At 39.2% G+C, this 18725-nt stretch overlaps 1 protein-coding gene across 1 annotated transcript; it reads right to left on the reverse strand.

Moving 5' to 3' along the window:
* Positions 1 to 723: 723 nt before the first annotated feature.
* On the reverse strand, positions 724 to 14977 carry LOC144957499 (uncharacterized). Its single transcript, XM_078888825.1, has 5 exons — positions 14703 to 14977; positions 6160 to 11557; positions 5171 to 5290; positions 4424 to 4500; positions 724 to 3120 (listed from the first exon to the last, which is right to left on the reverse strand). The coding sequence occupies exons 2-5, from the start codon at positions 11516 to 11518 to the stop codon at positions 2785 to 2787; spliced, it is 5892 nt and encodes a 1963-aa protein (XP_078744951.1). The 5' UTR covers positions 11519 to 11557; positions 14703 to 14977; the 3' UTR covers positions 724 to 2784.
* Between the last annotated feature and the right edge of the window lie 3748 nt (positions 14978 to 18725).

The raw sequence follows: 18725 nt of genomic DNA on the forward strand, positions 1-18725 counted from the left end.
TAAAAAGTTCTAGAATTACAATTAAAGCTCCCAAGAGAAAGGAAGACAAAGGGGAACTGGGAACAAATAGGGATCAGATGCAGATTCCAAGAGCAAACCATCAATGTACTTAGTTTGAGATCACCTATAAGTCTCATCAGTACACAAGCACAAAATCCAACAAAGAGGAATACACTCAAATGCCCATATTATACATTCAAAATAACAAATATAATAATACATAACAGAGAGATGATTTACAAGGAAAACAATATCATCTCCCAAAACAATAATTATGCATTTGGCTGTTTCCCTCCCACCCGATACTCAGGCCAGGGCCAGGATAAAACCAAGTAATCTCATTCCAAGACAAAGACAGAAAGCAAGTTGGAAAACAGATATAGGGGATAGAAGACACAGCAAGTACTTCCCTTCCCACTATGGGAGGTCAGGAACCCCACCCAGTTATCCCGGTTTCAATAGCTTGAAACGGACAATAGCAATTAGTTGCTACCCTTTAGATAGGAGGCTGGTCTATCGCAAAGTACTTTCCGCCAGATCTAATATACACAGCTACCAAATCACTGCTGGGTTAACAGAGGTGGGGGGGGGGGGGATTTCAATTACCCCGAGAATCAATCACGTCCTTCAGTGTGTGACGCGAGTGCTCTACAAACTGAGCCATCGGATCTTCCCTTCCCATTCCCTTGCACAGTGTTAAAACATTGAAAGAAAACAACAGTCTAAAAATTCAGAAACAAGTTTTATTTTTTACAATAAATTAATAAATTAGTCTAAATGAATAAGACAAATTTACAAATAAAAATATTATCGATCTACAGTGTTTGGACGTCAACAGGAGTAAACTATATTAACACTCTCCTTACCAGCCATTTTCAGGATTTTCCCCAAAACTTCACATCCAACTAACAAAAAATATATTTTTTTATCACTCTAATATAATAGTAGTAAGTTCTTGCCATACATAATTTATTTAGCAAAACATGCTCTACAACACGCTGTTCTTTTTCTTTAAATTTTATGATGTACAAAAGAAATTTGAATAAGAAAAATGTTGGTTGTATCGTAACGAGTGAGACGCTTGTCCTATAGTTGGTATGGAGAGGGTTAAGCTTCGTCTATTCATAATAATAATGTTTTGTTTTTTTTTCAATTCATAGCATTTTAATTATAAAATGACACAGAGGTTGTAACATAATGTATCTGGCAACAGTGATTGGTGCATTGTCACCACCTCCCAAAACTAACACTAAGCTTTTGACTGTTCCCCACCTAGCCGAGGACTCCGACAAGGGCCGGGACAGAACCAAGTAATCTAAGACAGAAAGCTACAAATAAATAGGGGGATTTAATACTCAGTAAGTGGCCTCCTGCCCAGCCAAATATTATCTTTATTACAACATGATGCATAAGTGGAAATAACCAGCAGTGTTTGACGTATATCAGCCTAAGAATTACAATAACAAAATCAATAACAAGAACAGCATCAATAATATTGACGTAAGACAACAATCATAATTTTACCATTCTCTATTTTAACTAAAACACAAGACCTGAGATGCACATTCCTCCCACCAAATCCAAGCATCAGTTACACACTGTATTGTCACATAGAACAACTACAAAAGACGTCTAACGTCTACGTCATGGCACAAGACCGAAGGGCTAGAGCTCAGCTGGTCGCTGTTTCGGATAAGTCGGTCAGTAAATAAGTAAGTAACTAAAACGCGAATTATAACATCTTTTACTGTTCAATATTCTTGATAAACGATAAATTTTAGCCCTCTTACCATTTGACTAACATGAAATGGTGACGGCCAGGTCATATGCAGAAAGAAATTAGTTATCAATGTCAACCAATCTATTGGACACTTCAGAACAACTTTCACAACCCGCTAAGTTTTTGCTCGTTCCATTCTTAAGAGTTTTACGACGCTTGTAATACATTTAGGTCCTTTCAGAGCCAGTAAAAAGGAAGAGGGTAGTCAAAAAATCATAGATTTACAATTGAAAGTACACGAGAAAAAGTAAAACAAAGGGGAGAATTCAAATAGGTAACGGGTGTGGATTCCACATTATTAGTGCACTGAGCTTGAGAACACCTGAAAGTCTCATCCAGACACAAGCACAGGTCCCCACTAATGGAAACGCACTCAAAAGTTTTACAAATCATTATAAAAGTAAAAGAATAAAAAAATAATGCAATGCATAACAGAGAGATGATTTACAAGGAAAAAGAATGTCATCTCCCAAAACTAACTCTACATTTGACCGTTCCTCTCCCAGCCAGAGTATCGGGCCAGGCCCAGGACACAACCAAGTAATCTCATTCCAAGACAAAGACAGAAATGAAGTTGGAAAATAGAACAAGGGAGATTAGAAGACACAGTAGGTGACCTCCCTGCTCACCAAACCTGCTAAGTCACATCCACAAGCAATCTTTTGGGCACTACCTTAGAATAACCAGAGAAAACTCACGGTATTTTTCTATTAGGCAAACAAGACAAATTAAATATTTTCCTCTAAGTTGCTAAATAAGATGACAAAAAATGAAAGTTTTCTCCGAAGGTTATAAAATCGACTAAGCCGTATTTGAAAGACACATTTTCATATATTATATCATATATTATATTATATTTATATTATATAACGGCACGTATGTCATATATAAAAATGTCATTTACGTAACCTAATCAGTTTTAACTCGCTACGCATGAAAATATACATAAAAAATATACAACTAATCTTCTTGAAACAGAGCCTAACAAAGCAAAAGTTTGCATATCAAACTTCCGTCTCTGCAATTTCACTTTCTTCCTCTTCCTCTTCCTCTTCCGTCGCGAGGTCCCTCAACTTCGTCTCGCAGAAAGTGTCAATGAAATAGACCTGGGCCATGTGTGTGATTGGAATTCCCACGGATTGGTCGGAGTACCTGTGCCAGACAGCTCCCAGGATCAGAAGGAACATGTTCCGTTGTAGCAGCCGTCTGATGTCAATGGGGGTCGCTGTGTGGGGCAGGGTGATCTTCGATTTCCGGGCTCTTGGAGGCGAAGGTCCCTGCTGGTAGTAGTCGACGCTCGGGGTCATGAAAACAACCAGGGATGCGTCGCCAGCCATGTCCTGGAGGGGAAGGGGAGATAAGCATACAAAATTAGAATGATGGAAAATAGAGGAATTATATCATTAGTATGTATGGTCTAAAGTTTTTTTGTTTCATCGCGCTTGCGACAATTTTAGGTCTTTGCAGCCCCAGTAAAAAAAAGGAAGAAAATGAGAAATGTTGCCCTTCCTCAAGGCATCGTGGGATGCTGTCACCCAGGCATTCCATGAAGGAATATATATATATATATATATATATATATATATATATATATATATATATATATATATATATATCATGAAACGAACTTCTGATATCAACAGGAATCGCCCTTTTGTCGAAAGTGGGCAAATGCGGGTGTTACTAGTCTTGCTAAAAGAAGAAAACAAAAGAAAGTGCCTCAAGTGGAGCTCAAACCTGGGACTCCAGGTCACAGTGAAATGCTTGGCCTACTCCCCCGGCTCTGGACTTCGAGACAATCAAGAAACATTAAGATACTTTGCAAAATTCCAGGTTTGAGAGTTTTTGGCAAGGTCAGGGTCATTTCAAACGGTCGATCGATATTTGAAGCAAATTTGCTCACCAAAATTTTAAACATGTGTTTGTTTTGGGTTGATTTATTTATTTATTTTGTTTGGTTTTTATGGGTTTTACGGCGCTTGCAACACATTAAGGTCATATCAGCGCCTGTAAAAAGGAAGAAAATGGGATAGTAAAAAGTTCTAGAATTATAATTAAAGGACCCAAGAAAAAACAAAAGGGAATTGGGAACAACTAGGGATAAGTTGTAGATTGCAAGAGCCTACCACCAATTTACTTAGTTTGAGATCACCTATAAGTCTCATCCGGACACAAACGCAAAATCCAACAAAGAGGAACACACTCAAATGCTTACATTATACATCCAAAATAACATAATAATACGTAACAGAGAGATGATTTACAAAGAAAATATATCATCTCCCAAAACAATAACCAAGCATTTGACTGTTTCCCTCCCAGCTAGGACTCCAACCAGGGCCAGGACAAAACCAAGTAATCTTATTCCAAGACAAAGACAGAAAGCATGTTGGAAAACAGATATAAGGGGATAGAAGACACAGTATGTACCCCCCTGCCCACTATGGGAGGTCAGGAACCCCACCCAGGATTTATTTTTAAAACTAGATGTCTATGCCATAATAGTAAAATCTTTAGTCGGTTTCATGAAACACAACTTTATATTTAAAAAAAAAAACAGAGAAAAATTAAGATTAAAAAAGGATTAATTTTTTTAACTTGAAAAAAGGAGAAAAGAGAAAAATCAAGAAAACCAAAGCATACCTCACACTTAGCTGCTACATTGCCGAAGAATTCGAAATGGCGGTTGACCTTGGTAATAATGGCTCTACCACAACCCTCTGGAGAATGGTGGGAAGTAGAATGGGAATCGTAAGGGGTATTTCAAGGGGTAGATGCTGGGGGTGGGGAAGGTAGGGGAAAAGAGAGAGAGAGAGGGAGAGGGAGAGAGAGAGAGAGAGAGAGAGGGAGGGAGAGAGAGAGAGAGAGAGAGAGAGAGAGGTGATGATGATGATAATGATGATGAAATGATGATGATGATAATGATGATGATGATGATGATGATGATGATGATGATGATGATGATGATGATGATGATGATGATGATGATGTTGACAATAAAAAAAATACTTTAAATTTTACATAGCGCAATGTCCACTAAATGTGCTCAAAGTGCTTTAAAAAGGGTCAAGCAACACGTAACATGGAGGCAATGTTCCATTTTTTTTTCAAACAGAGACAACGCTGTTAACGGTCAGATACTCATTTTACACCTGAATACGGTGAGAAAATGTGAGCAAAGACTCCATGCGCACAGCACGGCTCGAGTTTGATCACACACCGCTGCGCTGTGTCGCCCCAGCTCAATTTGCGGCGTTGCACTGCGGCTGACGCCTCGGTGAGTTAAGTCTTCCCTTGGATTAGACCCTCGATAAAAATGCCCTCTCCCCACCTATGGGATGAGTAAAGGGAATTTTATTTTTTTTTAAATGTTAATTTCTAACCACTCACCCATCCAAGGGTCAGGGACAAACTTGACCCTTCTGACCAGCTTCATGAGGCACCTGGCCATGATGGTCTGCATGAATTGAGGGATCTGAACCTGGGTCTGATTCCATTGATGGAGTCGTACTGGAGAGAGCAGATAAAAAACCCATTAGAAATAGAATTATCCCAAGTAAAATATGTTATTCTTTTATCTACTGCTATAACATTATCTATAATATGTAGAATTCATTTGTTGGCAATTAACTAAATTTCATTATCGAACTTGTAATTAAGTGGAAAGTAGTGATTCAGAGCCATTGGGCCCACGGAGCCGGAGTTTATCCTCGTTTCTATAGCGTGAAACTGACAATAGCAACTGTTGCTTTCCTTTGGATAGGACGCTAGTCTATCGCAAAGTACTTTCCGCCAGATCTAACAAAGTCAACTACCCATTTCCTGATGATTGGACAAGGGGGTGGGGGGGGGGGCGGATGGTCGGAAAAATGTCTCGACTGCACCTGGGTTCAATATTGGTCCCTTTGTGTGTAAAGCGAGTGCTCTACCAACTGAGATATCGGGACCCATTTTGTCTATCATTAATCAGTACTAAAGAAAGAGACGTAGAAAAGTATAAATACACGAATCAATCCATCAACTGATGAATGAATAAATGGGAAAATTGAAAAGTAAATGAATTGATGGATGAATGAATGAAATGGATGGATGGATGAACAGATAGATGGATAGATAAATAAATGAATCGATTTAGGAATTAACGATTGATGGGATGCACGAATTAATTGAAGGATATATGAAAATCACAAATGTATGGATAATTGAATTAATTAATGAATTGATAAAATGAATATGATGATCTATTCATGAGCGAGGGAATGCAAAAATCAATGAATTAATAAATGAATGAATGGAAGAATTAATTAATCAATGAATGAATGAATTAATAAAATATATTGATACTCATGTTAAACTAACGACTTCAAACTAATACTTACTACATCTATCCCTGTGTTCCGGGTGATTAGCTTCGAGACATCTCTGACTACAGTATCGGGCCGTATCGCACCGGGGACACAGTCGTAATCGATCTCTCACTCGGCCACAGTGGAGACAGTGTGGAATGACGTTGCCCCGCTCATCCCTGGGGAAATCGCTCCGCCCAAGAACTCTCTGGATATGCTTGATCTCCTTATCGTTCTCCTTAGCTCTGGACGACAGCTCTTCGATTCTTTGTTGAATCCGGCGGGTTATTTCGTCTTTCGTGTAATATTCCTGAATGTCATCACTAGCATGGCGTCTAGGTCTCTCATGTCTTTCTATTTTACCCTTCTTCCGATGGTCCTGCAGCTCGGATAACTTTCTCCTGAATTGAGACGAAATCTCCGCCTTTTGACGAAGTCTCGCCTCTTTCGCTTGCGGATCTTCGTTCGGGTTTTCAGGTGGCTGGTAGCGTTTCCTCAAATGTTTTCGACAACGTTTGGATATTTTGGGAATGGCTTTAGGCTTTTTGAAAATGAAATCGTCTTGCTGGTTTGTGGGAGCGGAATCTGATGATATATATTCGGCTGTTTTTTCGTTATCCGGTTCCAAATTGATGACGCAATCAACGACTTTCCCTCGTTTCTTGATGGTGACTTCAACGTCATCTCTCGACTTAGCAGCTTCCTCACTGAGGAGTTCCATTGCTCTGTCTCTGAACTCTTGTCTTATGGCAGCGTCTTCGGCATCTTCATCTTGTGTTGACTTTGACTTTCCCTTGGATTTCCTATTGTCTTTAGATGACGACGACGAGGAGGAGTCATGATTTTCTGGTCTTCTTTCTTTTGGCCTGGCCCCTTTTTCATTATCGATTTTCTTATCTTTTGGCCTGGCCCCTTTTTCATTATCGATTTTCTTATCTTTTGGCCTGGCCCCTTTTTCGTTTTCGGTTTTCTCATCTTTTGGCCTTGCTCCCTTTTCGTTTTCGGTTTTCTCATCTTTTGGTTCTGCTCTCTTTACATTATCGGTTTTCTTATATTTCGGTTTTGCTCCTTTTTCGTTTTCTGTTTTCTTATCCTTTGATTTCGCTCCCTTTTCATCAACATCTTTTCCAGCCTCTGTAAGTTTCGCGTCTTCATCTTTAGTCTGGTTCTGCTTTTGCTTACTACCATCCTTAGAATCAACCACGAATTGATCTTCCTGTTTAATTATGCAAATGAGATGACGCTTTGCTTGCTCGTCCGCTATCATCTGATTAATTTCTATGGCTTTCAGATGTTCTAAACTAGTTATAATTGGGCTTGGCTTTTCGGCAACCAGGCAGCTGGGGACAAAAAATGGTATAAATTGTGTACTCCCATAATCTGCTATTTTTTCCACTTTGACCAATGCACTTCCTGTTGAGCTTTTCCCTTGAATGGATGAATGGACAAAACGATATGGAATATCGTCGCATTCTTTTATCGTACTTTCCTTTGTCATTCTCGTCTCTTTCAGTTTGGTTCGTTTTGATGAAGGTCTTAAATCTTTGCTATTTACATCCGCTGCATCTTTCTCAACTTTGCTTTCAATTTCTTTATAATCTTTACTTTCATGTTTGGTTTCCAAACTATTCATTTCAGCATTTTCATTATTTTTGGAAACAGTCATTTTATTTTCAGTCTTCATTTCTTTCTCAACGACAGTTTGTAAAAATTCTTCTTGAGTTGAAGAAAAACTATTTTTTACACTGGCGAGCTCTTCATTTGTGTGAATGGGAGAAACTTTTGTATCATCATCATCACACAACTCAATCGATACATCAACGGTGCTCACATCATATTCCATAAAAGCGTTTTCGCAAACTTTGTTCAATTTTTCTTTCACCAATTGTGCTTGCTTTTCGTGGAACGAATCAATTCCTTCCAACACTTTCTCTATAGTTTTTGGCATATTATTCAACACGTTTGTGATATCCTTGCAATCGAATCCATCAGTTAGCTTGGAATCTCCAATGACACATTTGCATTGCTCAACGTTTCCATCACAGTTGCATGCTCTTAAAGACTCCAAAGACTTTCTTCTAGGTTGTTCTAGACGAATATTTTCAAAGTCTTCGTGAGAAACTTTTTCAGCCCTTTCATTATCAAATTGAGCTAAATTCAACTCATTTTCTTTATTTTCGGAATCAGAATCACCACGTTTAGATTGGTCATTCTGAACGTCTCTGACAGACTCTTGTATATTTTTGTAACTTTTGTCATCAATAAAATCTTTTTCTGGAATATGTTCTATATTTGATTCACTTTCCATAAAACTTTCAACAACTTGACCATCTCCATTTTCAACATTTCTGAGATCATCACTATCACTGATTTCAAGTTCGATAATCCTCATATCATCGGGGCTGAGACTACTTTCGTCAACGACAGTTTCCTCGGACACTGTTTCTTCGGCAGACAATGTACTGTCACTCCTTTCCTCACTACAATCTTCATTCGTTGAGACAGAATCCATAGCAACATCAAAACTAACCACTTTTTCAGCATTTGTGTCATTTGCTGTTCCAATATCTGACGTAATGGTACTTGAACAAACCTGGTCTATTCCAGCTGACGAAATGGTATTTGAACAATCCTGGTATATTCCATTTATTTTTGAATCTTCTATTGTCATTTGTATGTCCTCATCCATACAATCCCCATCATTTTCTGGCAATTCTCCCTCCAAGATAATGTCTACTGCAATGTTTTCCGTAATGCCTTCATCTTTATTGCCAATCTCAACTTTTTCAACATTAGAATCGCTTTGCTTTTCAACTCCGTCATCTTGTTTCTCAGACTCGACCGTTTTTACTTCCTCTGACTCCATTTTAGGTGTTGTCATATTCTCATCTGCGGCGTCCTCATGTCCTCCGATTCTTTCCTCCACGCCATTTACAAAATGTGGATTGTTTAAAGAAAATATCGGGTGGCAAACCAAATTTCTAGGACCAACGGTGTGTATTGTTTCATCTTTCTGAGCGCTTTTTTCGGGAACGGCTGTCTGTTCATTATTTTCAAGCATAAAAGGTTCTGGACAAGCGGCAGCAGAAAGCTCTGTCTGTGAAGGCTCGAGTTCAAAAACTTGTTGCTGGCTTACATTTTCTAACGGTAAGGTCTGATAACCAGGCGGTTTGTTGAGAAAAGTTCCAATTTCAGGCAGGGCAATCGGTTGAGGGGATTCAGGTGGTTGTTGTTTGGGTATAGACTCAGGATAAACAGTCTTTTCTTCATTCTCTTTCACCAAAGGGCAAGGATTCTTTTCCTCATGACAACAGCTACTTCTTTCACGATTCTCACTTTCGGCACCCTCTGCCTCCCTACGAACACTTTGATCAAATTTGACGTAGCTTTCAAATTCGTACTCAAAATCAAATCCTTCACTCTCTTCATCAGAAGTGTCCAGATAAATGAAGGCCCAGTCTGTGTCTTCCATCATCCCGTAATTGCATCTCTGAAGTCGCATAATCCACTCCCAGTTAGGATTATTCCGATTGACGTAGCCTTGAGCCTCAAGAGGAAATGTTGGAATCTTTGGTGCAATGTAACGTTCACGGCCTACAACGCTCGGCACAGCATCCGCATTGAAAGCAAAATCACTCACTGCTTCTTGCGACTCTTCTGAATTTTGTTTAGCATTTCCAGTTTCCTGTGAAGTAGTTGTTTCTGTATTGATTGGCGTACCGCTTTCAACACCGAGCACGGTGTTTACTGATGTGATTCCGACTCCCTCTTGAATGACAAGCTCGGGTTTGTTAGATTTAGAAACGGATCTAGGTGTTGTACAAGATGTAGTCGCTGCCTCATTCTCATTTTCATTTGATTTCGTGTTATCACTTTTGATCGCTTTTAAAATGTTTTGTTGAGGGCTGAGACGAGAGAACATAAGTTCTAGTCGGTCAATCTTCTGCTTGACAGTTTTTTGTTTATTTTCTTCAATTTCTTTGTTTGCTGTCTCTGGAATTTGTTTATCTGGGTCTGGATCAATCTCTACACTTTTTGTGCTTTGATAGTCTATTGGCTTTTCTGAATGATCAGGATTTGGGCCATCCTTTTTGACATCATCATTATTTATTGCTAGTTGGTTATCTTTGTTTTCATTCAAAGATTCTTCCTGTCTTTGGCATTCTTTTAATGGGGACCTGCGATTGGGGATCAAGCCTTGGGTTATCCTTTTCTCTTCTTCATAAAAGTCAACGTCATACACTTCTATGTTTTCTTCCTCCTTGGATTTCTCTGGGACAAACTTTTTCTTCCTCTCCCTCCTCCTCCGCTTTCTTGTTTGACTTTCCGTTGGAGCTCCTGCTTTCACTTCAGTGTCACTATCGTCATCGTGTATTGGTTGTTTTCCCTTTGGGGCAGATTTTTTACCAGGTTTAATGAAACGTTTTGGCTTTGTTTTTCGTGCACTTTGACCTTTCTTACAACCAACTTTATCTGAACGCATCTCATAATCAGGATTATTTTCAGTTTGCTGCAAGTCCGATTCATTAGGTGTCTTTTTCTTCGTTTTCGGTTTTTTGCTGGGAGAATGGGGCCGTTGTATGGATTCATCAGCATCCGGAGAAACGTCCGCTTCTCGTTTCAATTGTCCGCCATTTTCTCCTTTGCCATGAACTACATCTTGCACCTTCTCTCTAATCGTATTATTTTGCTCATCCTCATTTCTCGTATCTTTCACTTTAGGATCTTTAGGAATAGGAAGGCCATCACCAACTGGGTTATTGCTTCTGTTATCTTTTTTCTTGTTCTTTTTCTTGCGTTTGTTGGTCGCGATGTCTTTACCTTCCTCATTATCACCACCTGTATTTTTCAGTAAACTTTTTTTCTCAACTTTGGCGCCCTTCCCAGCGTTCTTAGAGGAAGATTTGCCAGCACTTGCATCCGTCTCTGTGGCAGCCTCGATGTCCCTCACCAAGGCATCAATCTCCTCTTCCTCTTTCGTCTTATCCCGCTTTCGTTTCTTTATTTTTTCTGTTTCTCCAGATTTCACAGTTTCTCCACTCCCGGCTTTCAAATCTCCAACACTTTCGCTTTCAGTTTCAACTTCATCTGCGAATCTGACCACTTTTTTTACAGGAGCATCAGCACGACCATCGCCAACACCTCGACCACCACCAATATCACTATTACTTTCACTTTCTACTTCTTCCGCTTTCGCACTATGTTCCATTTTCATATCTCTACTGGCTGTGTTCGAATTAGGATCTTCGTGGTGCTTATTTTGTTGCACACCTGAATTTGACTCGGACTCAGTCGGTCTGGACGTAGTTGGCTCTGAATTGGCGCTCTCGTCTGGATCGGGTTCCGATACGTTTTCAATTGATGTCTTAGATGAATCCCCCTCGGCACTCATTTTTCTTGTCCTATTTTAAATAGCTCCTCCTGTTACTCGCTGTGAAATTTTAAGGAAATAAAAAAATAAGATTAAAAGTGATCTTTTTTATATAGCACAACGTCCACTAAAAGTGGTCATTAGCAATGAGGATAATACTGTGAGAATGCTGCTACAAAATATTGTGTCTGACAGTTGGCTTGCTCTGTATGAAATGCGACAGCGTGGCTCAGCGGTACGGTCTTTGCTTCGTACCCGAAAGGTACCGAGTTAGACTACCCGCCGCGTTGTGTGGCCTTGAGCAAGTCACCTAGCCTTAGCTCACGTTGCGGCGCTGTACTGCGGCTGACGCCTGGGTTATTCCACTCTACCCTTGGAATAGACCCCTTTAGGGATGAATAAATGGAATTTACTTTTTTATTAAATTAAAAAAAAAGACTTGGATCCATGCTCTAGGCCAGCAATGTGAATGAACCAACGTGAAAAGCGTATAATTCCCATGACATGGAAAAGTGAGCATTTATATGGCGCAATAGCCACAAAAGTGATTAAAGCGGTTTACAAGGGATCATGGGCTAAACAGCAAGACTTAACATATTACAAGACATGCACCTGTTAGGTAATATTACATTTTTCCCGACAACGACAACGCTGTCGAGGGTCAGGTACTCATTTTACACCCGAGTACGGTGAGAGAATGTGAGTAAAGAGCCTTTTTCAAAAGACTCGACAATTCGCCGCTCAGAGCGGGGCTCGAACTCAGGACCGATCCGAAGGCGAGTGTAGTACCATTAACCCACATATCCGCTCACGATTAGTTGACAATGGTATAAAGTGTATTTTAGGAAGCAGCAGTGAGCATGGACAGTGATTGAATGAGTGAAGATGTTAGTCTTTAAAAAGTCATGCAAAGCCATAAAGCCCATGGAGCCGGTTTACCCCGGTGTCTATAGCGTGAAACGTCAATAGCGATTTCTTGCTATCCCTTGGATGGGACAAAAAGTTCTTTCCGCCAGATCAAACAGACCCAGCTCAGCAATCACTGCTGGATGGACAGGAAGATCAGAAAAAAATCTCGATCGATCTTGGCCCCATTGAGTGTGACGCGATTGTTCTACCAACTGAGCCATCGGGGCCCCCGTTAGTATTTACACTCGATTGAATATATTCGGCTACTATGTGGTCTAATGGTATGACACTCGCCTTCGGATTGGAAGATCCTGGGTTCGAGCGAATCACATATTCTTACCCCCCCCCCCCCAAAAAAAAAAAAAAAAAATTTAATGTAAAGAGAGAGAAAGCCGACAAATAGCAAAGGGAGCTAATCGCAACAAATGAAAATTCACATTTTATAATGATTATTTCCCCTGTGGTGGTTGTTTCTGTCCAGATCTATAATGTAATGTAAAAGGGACGAAAATATGAGAGAGAGAGAGAGAGAGAGAGAGAGAGAGAGAGAGAGAAAGAGAGAGAAAGAGAGAGAAAGAGAGAGAAAGAAAGAGAAAGAAAGAGAAAGAGAGAGAGAGAGGGAGAGAGGGGGAGAGAGGGAGGGAGAGAGAGGGAGAGAGAGGGGGGGGGGAGAGAGAGGGAGAGAGAGAGGGAGAGAGAGAGGGAGAGAGAGGGAGAGAGAGGGAGAGAGAGAGAGAGAGAGAGAGAGAGAGAGAGAGAGAGCGGACTTCCGTAGTTTCACGTCACTTTTATCGTATTACTTAATCTTTTAGCCAATATGGACTTTCAATTAGTTGCAATGTCTATTACTATTTAAGATAAGTTTAATTTCTCATTACAAAAAAAATTGCTAAGTCGATTGTCGTTAGACTCCTGCCGACGCCATTATTATTTACAGTGTTCCCCATCAGTTTTGATATTGCAAGTGATGGCAAACATTATGTTTCATCAGGTTATAGTATTATTAGGGTTAAATGGGGGTTCGCGGGGTGCCCCCCCCCCCCATTGATAAAAAAAGGTGAGGGGAGTTCTGTGAGTCTACCCCCCCCCCCCCCCCCCCCCCCGATGATAAAAAACGGGGAGGGGAGTTCTGTGAGTCTCCCCCCCCCCCCCCCCCCCCCCGATGATAAAAAACGGGGAGGGGAGTTCTGTGAGTCTACCCCCCCCCCTCGATAAAAAAAAAGGGGAGGGGAGTTCTGTGAGTCTACTCCCCCCCCCCCCCCTTGATAAAAAAAGAAAATCCCCTCTTAACCCGTGCTGTGAAACTACGAAAGTCCTCCCCAAAATATGATAATCAATCTTTAATTTTTGAATTCCATAGTCTTATACAAAACAAACAACTTTTCATATAGACGTCTAATTCAAAACGTACAAAACTGTTGGAAATTTTTTTTACTTGAATCTCGTTTTAATTCCACTTCGAATAAATGAGTTTTATGATGGTCAAATTAAATAATTGTAAAGACAGGTTGACACCGAACAAATTACTTAGGGATAAAATAATAATAAATGATAGCATAGTGTATTTGTTGAAGGCTCTAGCAGATCACAAGAGGGACATCGATTCAATTTGAAAGAAGAACACAGTCTTAATTCAGATGCTGTTTAAGGCTGTTTATCCACAGGTTCCTAGCACTGGCTTCACTTTGATATTTAATTTATCTATTATCTTTTTTCTTATCTATTAGTATATTAATTATATCAGTATAAAGGATGGGGGATAGGGGTGCGGGAAGGGGGGGGGGGTTGTATTTTTTTTTTCAACGGGACTTTGCCCTTCACTGCCAGGAACTTGTGGAAAGACTCCCCTTTTGAAACATATCTGCCGATGAACAATGCTCTAACTCCTTTGAAAGATAGCATCGATTTCATAATATGAAAACCTCCAGCAATGAGCTTGAGCTTTTTTATATAGCGCAATATCCACTAAACGTGCTCAAAGCGCTTAACAACGGGTCCCTTGCCAACAGCAGCACTTTTAGAACGAGACATGTCTTTTAGGCGACATTTACATTTTTTTCAGAGACAACGCTGTTAATGACCAAGTTGTTAACGATCAGGTACTCATTTTACACCCGACTACGGTGAGAAAATCGGAGTAAAGAGCATTCTCTAATGACTCAACTATGCGCCAATCGAGGCTCTAACCCAGGACCTTCCGATCCAAAAGCGAGCGTCATACCACCAGACCACATCGCCACACGAATACCTCCAATAATTACATATAGTGGAATAGCAAATAAACTCACTGACTTACCACAGATAACAGTAAGGAATGTCCAAATCTGCAACAAATCCTGGTTTCAAGTAAGTCTGGAACAAATTATCAAAGGCATGAATTAAATACGAAACATCAGATCAATAAAAATTTAGGAAGGTGTTTTTTGTACAAAGGTTAAAAATAAAATGGAAGTGTAATCAGGTAGTTGAAATTCTATGAGTTTGTTTTGGATTGTGTGTTGGGCTTTTGTTTATGTTTGTGGTCATTTTATGAGTAAATCTCGAAGATGTGTTCTACAGGTATTACCCGAGACCACAATGGTCATATCGAGACAAGAAACTTTGAGATATCCTTGTATAGATAGAATGCGCTTGGCCAAGGAGTTCACAACATTGCCATCCGGAAGTATAACGGACCAACACACAAACTCTGTGTAACCATGAACTTTTATAGTCTGGTTAATACAGTTTAGTGAGAACAACTCACAAACGCGGATGACAAAAACAATAACAAAGGCCTGAGTGACGTCATCTGCATACTATCTATAAATGCAATGCCAAGTCGGAAAACATCACTTATAGATAGTATGCGCTTGGCTAATAACATTGCTATCCTGAAGTATAATCGACCAGTACACAAAACTGTGTGTAGCCATGAACGTTTATGGATAGTATGCGCTTGGCTTAGATACTCATAACATTGCCATCCGGAAGTACAACGGACACAAAACTGTGTGTATCCATGAACGTTTATAGTAGGGTTAATACAGTTCAGTGAGCATTATTCATAAACGCGGATGACAAAAAAAGTAACAAATACAAGAGTGACGTCATCTTCGAACTATCTATTGATAGGATTCGTAACTTTCCCCGTTTGTTAGAAAGAAATTAATGGGACGTAATCACCTAATTGAAGTCAGAACCTGCGAAAACTCGTGCCAAATTTAAGTAAATTACCAAAAACAAAAGTTAATAACACCTTATGAGTGAAAAGATGTGGCTTCATGCGGATACGCTTCGTCTGCGATTATAGAATAGAATGCGCTTGGCGAAGGAGTTCACAGCATTGCCATCCGGAAGTATAACGGACCAACACACAAACTCTGTGTAACCATGAACTTTTATAGTCTGGTTAATACAGTTTAGTGAGAACAACTCACAAACGCGGATGGCAAAAACAATAACAAAGGCCTGAGTGACGTCATCTGCATACTATCTATAAAAGCCCCGAAGTTTAATGTCGTTTTATATTAATCTCAGGTGCAACTTCAGACGATGAATGAGGTAGACGTCACTAAGTCTTATGCCATATTGTTTTATATCAACTGACAGGTGATAACTTCTCACAAAAGTCTCTTTCTCACTCTCTGGCATTATTGACGCAGTGCGTTTAGATAAAATACTCAACCAGCCGGATAATGAACCAGCATACAAAACAATGTGTCTGCTTAAATGTTTAAAGTCTAATTCATAGAATTTAGTGAGAAATAAAATGGCTGAGTGAGTTTAATTTTGTTCCATCTTTACTACATAAGGAAAACGTTACATTTGTTTTTGTCTTTGATACGATTTGTCTTGGAGGGCAGAGTTGGTGAGTAGTTCACTTAACCACGTGCCACAGTTTTAACACGGTGTTTTATGTATTTGTTTGTTGATATTAAGAACATATTTTGAGGTTGTCTTCTCGAGTCGTTGATATAGATATTATGCGCTTGGCTAAGTATATCACAACATTGCCATCCGGAAGTATAACGGACCAACACACAAAACTGTGTTTAACCATGAACGTTTATCTGGATAATATAGTTTAGTGAGAATTACTCATAAACATGGATGGCGAAAACAAATAACAAAGACCCGAGTGACGTCATCTTCATTTTATCTAAATATTTTTACTGAGCCAGGAGTGTTCAGTCTTCAACAATATATGGATGCTATGAGTTTAGTTTTTTTTAAAAAATAAAAACATCCGCCAGCCGGATATAACGGTAGAGCACACGAAACTATGTTGAATAGTCTGATGTCACGCCGCCCAGCAACAACGGCCATCGTGGTTCTAAACAAAGAAAACATACTTTTTATTCTTCGTGCTGGCTAGAACGTTTCATATGTCTTGTGATCAGAATGTATAAAAGTCAAAACATGATCATATTTATAATGTTTTTCTCCTCTGGATACACTTTTTGCTCGTCGGATAAGTATTTCTTAAGGGCTTCCGCCATTGTTCCGATCGTTTAGAGCCAGTTACTAAGTTACCATGCGTCATTACGAGGGAAAGTGACGTTACGACTGTTGAAGCGTATTGGCTAAGAAGCTCACAACATTGCCATCCGGGAGTACAATGGACCAACACACAAAACTATTGTAACCTTGAATGATACAATTTGGTGAGAACAAATCATGAAAATGGTAGGATAAAAACAATAACAAAGACCTGAGTGACGTCATGTCATTTCGTTCTATCTATAGATAGAACGAAGATAACGTCACTCAGGCCTTTGTTATTGTTTTTGCCATCCGTGTTTGTGAGTAATTCTCACTCAACAGAATTAACCAGACAAAAAAATAGATCAAGGTTACACATAGTTTTGTGTGCTGGTGGTATACTTCCGGATGGCAATGTTGTGAGTTTCTTAGCCAAGAAGGAACGAAGTTGATCTTTTTAAAATTATTTTTAGTTTTCGACCGTCTGATAGTGAAAAGTACTCACTAAATATGAGCATTTCTCACTAATAGTATCAATCGGACTAAAAACATTTAAGGTCACACATAGTTTTGTGTGTTGGACGTTATGTGTTTGTTTATAGATGCTGTGCGTTTGCCTAATAAACTCACAAGATCTGCCTGCCGGATATACGTAAAGTACCAAAAGATGTTATTTGTAACCTATAACAATCATAGTCGGGTTTGCCCTTTATCAACAAAACATGATGAATGAAACACTACAGACGAATGAGATAATGGGGTTATGGCCGTCTTACCACACTATCTAATTCTAAATTGTAGTGTTTCATTCATCCTGTTTTGTTGATAAAGGGGAAAGCCGAAACGTCCATTTTATCTGTTTTCATATATTGAATTGAAGCTTACATTCAATTTCACATTGTTATTTATTTGTGGCCAACCAAGACGTGTCAGAAAACAAACCCACTACACAAATAATCAAAACAGAAATATTACAATACAAGAAATAGATACTTACCAAGGACATTGGGAATTGGTGGGGTGTTCTGGTTTCTCCCTTTTGGTGACAATCCGGTGGGTCATTGTGATTGTCGTTTGGTGGTGGTGCTGGTGGTGGTGATGATGATGATGATGATAATGATGATGATGATGGTGGTGATGATGGTGATAGTGATGGTGATGATGATGATGATGATGATGATGATAATGATGATGATGATGATGATGATGATAATGATGATGATGATGATGATGATGATGATGATGATGATGATGATGATGATGATGATGATGATGATGATGATAATGATGTTGATGATGATGATGATGACGATGATGATGATGATGATGATGATGATGATGATGATGATGATGATGATGATGATGATGATGATGATGATGATGATGATGATGATGAGATGATAATATGATGAATGATGATGATGATGATGATGATGATGATGATGATGATGATGATGATGATGATGATGATGATGATGATGATGATGATGATGATGATGATGATGATGATGATGATGATGATAATGATGATGATGATAGATGATGATGATGATGATTGATGTGATGATGATGATTATGTAGATGAGATATGATATGATATGTTGATAATGATGTAGATGATGATAATGATGAAATTGTTGAAAATTATGTAGATGATGATAATAATGATGATCCACTTCTTTTTATCCTTCACGACCACATCATTCTTTTTCTTCTTCTGGTTTTCTTACTTTTTCTCTTCTTTTCTTACTTTTTCTCTTCTTCTTTTTCCTTTCTTTTCTTCTTTTTCATTTCTTCTTCTTCTTCTTCTTTTTCTTCTTCATCTTCTTCTTCTTCGTTTTCTCCTTTTTTTTCA

This window comes from Berghia stephanieae, chromosome 12 (assembly GCF_034508935.2).
Source record: "Berghia stephanieae isolate SIO BIC M18660-M18661 chromosome 12, UCSD_Bste_1.3, whole genome shotgun sequence".
Lineage (NCBI taxonomy): Eukaryota > Metazoa > Mollusca > Gastropoda > Nudibranchia > Aeolidiidae > Berghia > Berghia stephanieae.